The sequence below is a fragment of the Charadrius vociferus genome, unplaced genomic scaffold, assembly GCF_000708025.1.
Source record: "Charadrius vociferus isolate BGI_N301 unplaced genomic scaffold, ASM70802v2 scaffold990, whole genome shotgun sequence".
Taxonomy (NCBI): Eukaryota; Metazoa; Chordata; class Aves; order Charadriiformes; family Charadriidae; genus Charadrius; species Charadrius vociferus.
This window is the reverse complement of record NW_009646520.1, coordinates 2,970-6,742: the sequence shown is the minus strand read 5'-3', so window position 1 is coordinate 6,742 and position 3,773 is coordinate 2,970. Positions and strand designations below refer to the sequence as shown.

The window sequence follows — 3,773 nt, the reverse complement described above, 5'->3', positions numbered from 1 at the left end:
TGGCACGCTGCCGGTGGAAAACAGGCAGCACCAGCGCCAGGCAGCAAATGCTTGGGGCAAAGACCATGGTAGGCAGGGCAGCACTCCCTGCCTGTCACACCGGCAATCCTCCACCGTCCTGCACGCTTGCGGCGAGCAGCCCTGCACCCCGCGATGGCTAAGCCTCCTCCAGCCACTAAGCCAGAAGTATCACAGCCCCCCCTTGCCTCCTCCAAGCCAAGACTACTCCCCGCTGCCATCCGCCACCTTCCCAGACAGGAGAGACCAGAGAGTGCATGCACCCAGCTCCAGAGTCCCCAAACTGCAGCATCCAAGCCCAAGGAGGGAAGTAGATACACTCGGGTCTGGCAGCTGCGGGGCAGAGCATCCCACTGCAGGTGTGCAAATTGTCTTCCAGGTCCCAGATCTGCCCCTTGGGGCTTCTCTGTCCTGGCACTGCTGCCTGGCCGTGCATGGCTCCCTGCCCGGTGCTAGCTTTTCTGCTCCCCTTGGCTCTCCGTCCAGGCTTTTCTGCTCACGTTGAGGCTGTGTGGCTGCTGTGAACAGAAAATTCCTTCTTTCTGGAGCCTGTTTTGATCTATACTACGACAGGATCCTCCTGCCCAGCATGGTGTGCTACCTCCCTTGTGCTGGAAGGAGGAGTCGTGGGAAAGCAAGCCAGCTGGAAGTCAGCTCAGCCAAAGCAAACCACCCCTCGAGGCTCCATCCACCCTGGGTCTGTGACGGGGGCAGGCAGGCAGGCAGCTCCCACGGGCAGGGAGCAGCAGGCAGGAGCCCGGGCGGCTGCGAGGGAGGACTCCTTCGGCAGCGCTCGCCCGAGCGGCGACCCGAGTGCATGGACTTCTTGAGAGCCCATCACCAGAAAAAGCAGATTTTTGAGAAGAGCCCTTTTTCCAAAGAGTTCAACTGATCGTCACCAGAGGAACAGCCCTCACACCGGAGAGGGCAAGGACCACCAAGCCATGCCTACAGCTCCCTTTTACCGTCTTTGGGTCAGAGGCAGGCAGGATCCAAGGACGCCGGCTTTCTGGGATCTACATGGGAATCCACAAGGTAAGAGGTGTTATATCGCAGCGGCTCTAGGGACAGAGATGGGCAATGGCCTGTCCCCTCCCTCAGCAAAGTCACCACCGGGCACTGGCCAAGCTTCAGCCTGGAGCCCTCCTGCCAGGTCCTGTACAAAGACTGATGGTTTTAGGGAGAGGGGTGTCCCTGGGTACTGCTGGGTGCACTCACCTGGAACCGGGGGTCGGTGTCACTCTCCCCGATCTGCTGCAGCAGCTCTCCACTGGTCTGGCCCACGAGGCCGGCAGCCTGCAGGAGATTCTGGCGAGGCTGTGAGGAATGAGACAAAAGCAGCACCAACAGCCTCTCCTGCCCCCCACCTCAGCGCTGGCGGGCTGTGCCGTTTTCAGCAGGTCCGAGACGGCGCTTGCCAGGTTCTTGGCTGCCTGCAGAAGTTGCCGTCCATTCCCTCCCTCATCCTCCATCAGCGCGGCCAGCAGCTTCACACCCTTGGACATCTCCGTCAGGTTGGAAGAGATGGTGGTGACGGCACAGCCCACAGCAGTGTAGTCTGTGTCAGCTGGATCCCCTGCACAGGGAGATGAGTTGGGATGGGGTGTGCTTCCAGTGATGCTTGAGGAGCATCCCGAAGCCTGTCACTTATGTGGTCCTCCTTCCTGGAAGCAGGGGAAAAGACCCCCTGGCTCCTAAGCCTGAAAGGTGGTCACATCAGCTGAGTTTGGGCAGCAGAGTCTGTGGAAGGAGAGCTGCACAGTGCCATGGCTGTGCCCCGAGCTATGGCAGGGATGGACAACATGCTCCTGGTTCAGAGGATGACAGGTCAGACAAGGACTGGGAGGAAGGACTGGGCTGGGCACAGGCAGGGATGCTGGGGCATCTAAAGGCAGGGCAAGCTGCAAGGACACAGCTGGCTCTACAGGCATGTTAGCAGCAGTTGGGGCTGATTTAGCTCTAGCTGGGGCAGGCTGGGTCCTCCTCATGGGGGCAGGAGATGTGACCTTCAGCCAGACAAGAGAGACCAAGCCTTTTCCAGCAGTGGGGCATTTCTCTTCTCCAGGCCCTCGTGTACCTGCAGTGAGGTTGACCACCGAGGCTGTGCCGGCAGTGATAGCGTCCACTTGGGAGTGGATCTCATGCTTTGACTCATCCATCTTGTTTTTGCGCCAAGCTTTGGATGCCTGAAATGAGAAGAAGAGGGTCAGGAGATGGTAGAGGAAGTGGTGGGGAGCTGCACCCATGTTCACACAGAGTGATGCAGGAGACAGGGGACAAGGAAGAAGGAAGGAAGGAAAGAGCTGTGACCACTCAAAACTCCCCAGCCCATCCTGACCAGGCAACGTGCCCAAGAATCCTCTCTGCTCCTGCCCCCAGAGCTGGATACAACCCCACCTCATTGCAGGCAGATCTCCCCAGGAGCTGCTGACCTCTCCTGCAAGCACGTCCAGTCTCACCCAGCCCAGCCAGCAACCTCCAGTGACGTCCCCCCAGCACCCCCTCTTCACCCAGCACTCACAGCATCCTGTCCGAGAGGCGGCAATGTCTCAAAGTCATCCAGCGTGGCCCGGGCTGCATGCACAGCCTGCATGCTGGAGTTGATGGTGCCGGTCAGGGCTTGCTGGGCTGAAGTCTGCAACACAAGGACAGAGTGAGGTACGCCAGGGGCTTGACATGTAGGCTTAAGTATTCAGCTGATGTGCTCCCCTGCAATGTGGTGCAACGTACTGTTGATGGCAGCGCTCTAGGTAGGCTCCTCCACAAAGTGGGGTGCACCTAGCAAAAAGGGGGTGTCTCCTCTGGCAACCTCACACTGGGAAATGCCCTGTCCCACCGTGGGTACAAGCGAGTGTCACAGTCAACCAGTTCTCAGGGAGTGGGAAGCAGATGCAGTGAGACCCCGCAAGGGTTTTGCATCAAGCCCCACAGCAGGCCGAGTGGGGACAAAGAAAACAGCCTCCTTGTGGCCTTTCCCAAGTGCTTCTCCAGCTGCAGAGGACATGGAGGGCACCAAAGCCAGGCACAGGGCTCTGCTGCAACCACAGCACTGGGGGCTGGCAAGGCACAGCAGCTCCAGGCAACTCAACCTGAAGGAGAGGCTGTAGCCAGCAGCCAGGGGAAAATGCCAGGGTGTAGCTCAATTTTGCAGAGTGGGTACGGGAGGACGCACGCTCAGCCAGGCCAGCAAGCACACGAGCCCAATGGCACAAAGCCCCTGCTCTTTTCAGCAAGCCAACGCCTGTCCACAGACCCGAATGGATGGGTCTACACGAGCTTGATGGGCACCTTTCGGAGTTTCTGCCCTACGGTGGGCAAGGGGAGAGCTTACCAGGGGAGGCATGTGCCCTCGGTGCATCTGACCACTGGTGATTTGCAGTTGAGGCTGCGGCATCGTGCCCACCTGGAAGTTTTCTGGCCCTCCAGCCCCTGTCCGCATGATGGCTGGCAGAGCCACCGAGCCCAGCTCTGCCTTGCCTACACGGTTAAACTGCTGCTGCAAGACAGTCGACCTGAAATGGGGAGAAATACCGGGTTAAGGGATGCCCATGGCACCAGCACCAGGCTCTGCAGGAGCGCCGCTGCCGAAGGACGGTCAGCTCTTGCTGCAGACACGCTGTGCCGCAAGCTTGGCTGGAGCCTGCTCTCCACTCAACTTCTGGCTGGCAGCTAACTTGCTCCTAGAGGACTTACTTCTTTGGAGACACAGAGTCTTCCAGCATGGTGGACTCCTCATCCCCCTCCAGTCCAAAGTG

General features: G+C 59.4%; 1 protein-coding gene across 1 annotated transcript in view; it reads right to left on the bottom strand.

Annotated features, from left to right (window-relative positions):
* LOC104286530 (talin-1-like) overlaps positions 1-3,773 on the bottom strand; it is a gene marked incomplete at its 5' end in the record, with an annotated part of 26,351 nt that overhangs the window by 19,613 nt on the left and 2,965 nt on the right. Inside the window, 6 exon segments of the mRNA XM_009885136.1 lie at positions 1,237-1,335; positions 1,386-1,594; positions 2,096-2,204; positions 2,540-2,653; positions 3,350-3,530; positions 3,712-3,773. The exon segment at positions 3,712-3,773 is cut by the window's right edge and continues 15 nt beyond it. Coding sequence (XP_009883438.1) covers positions 1,237-1,335; positions 1,386-1,594; positions 2,096-2,204; positions 2,540-2,653; positions 3,350-3,530; positions 3,712-3,773 — 774 coding nt within the window.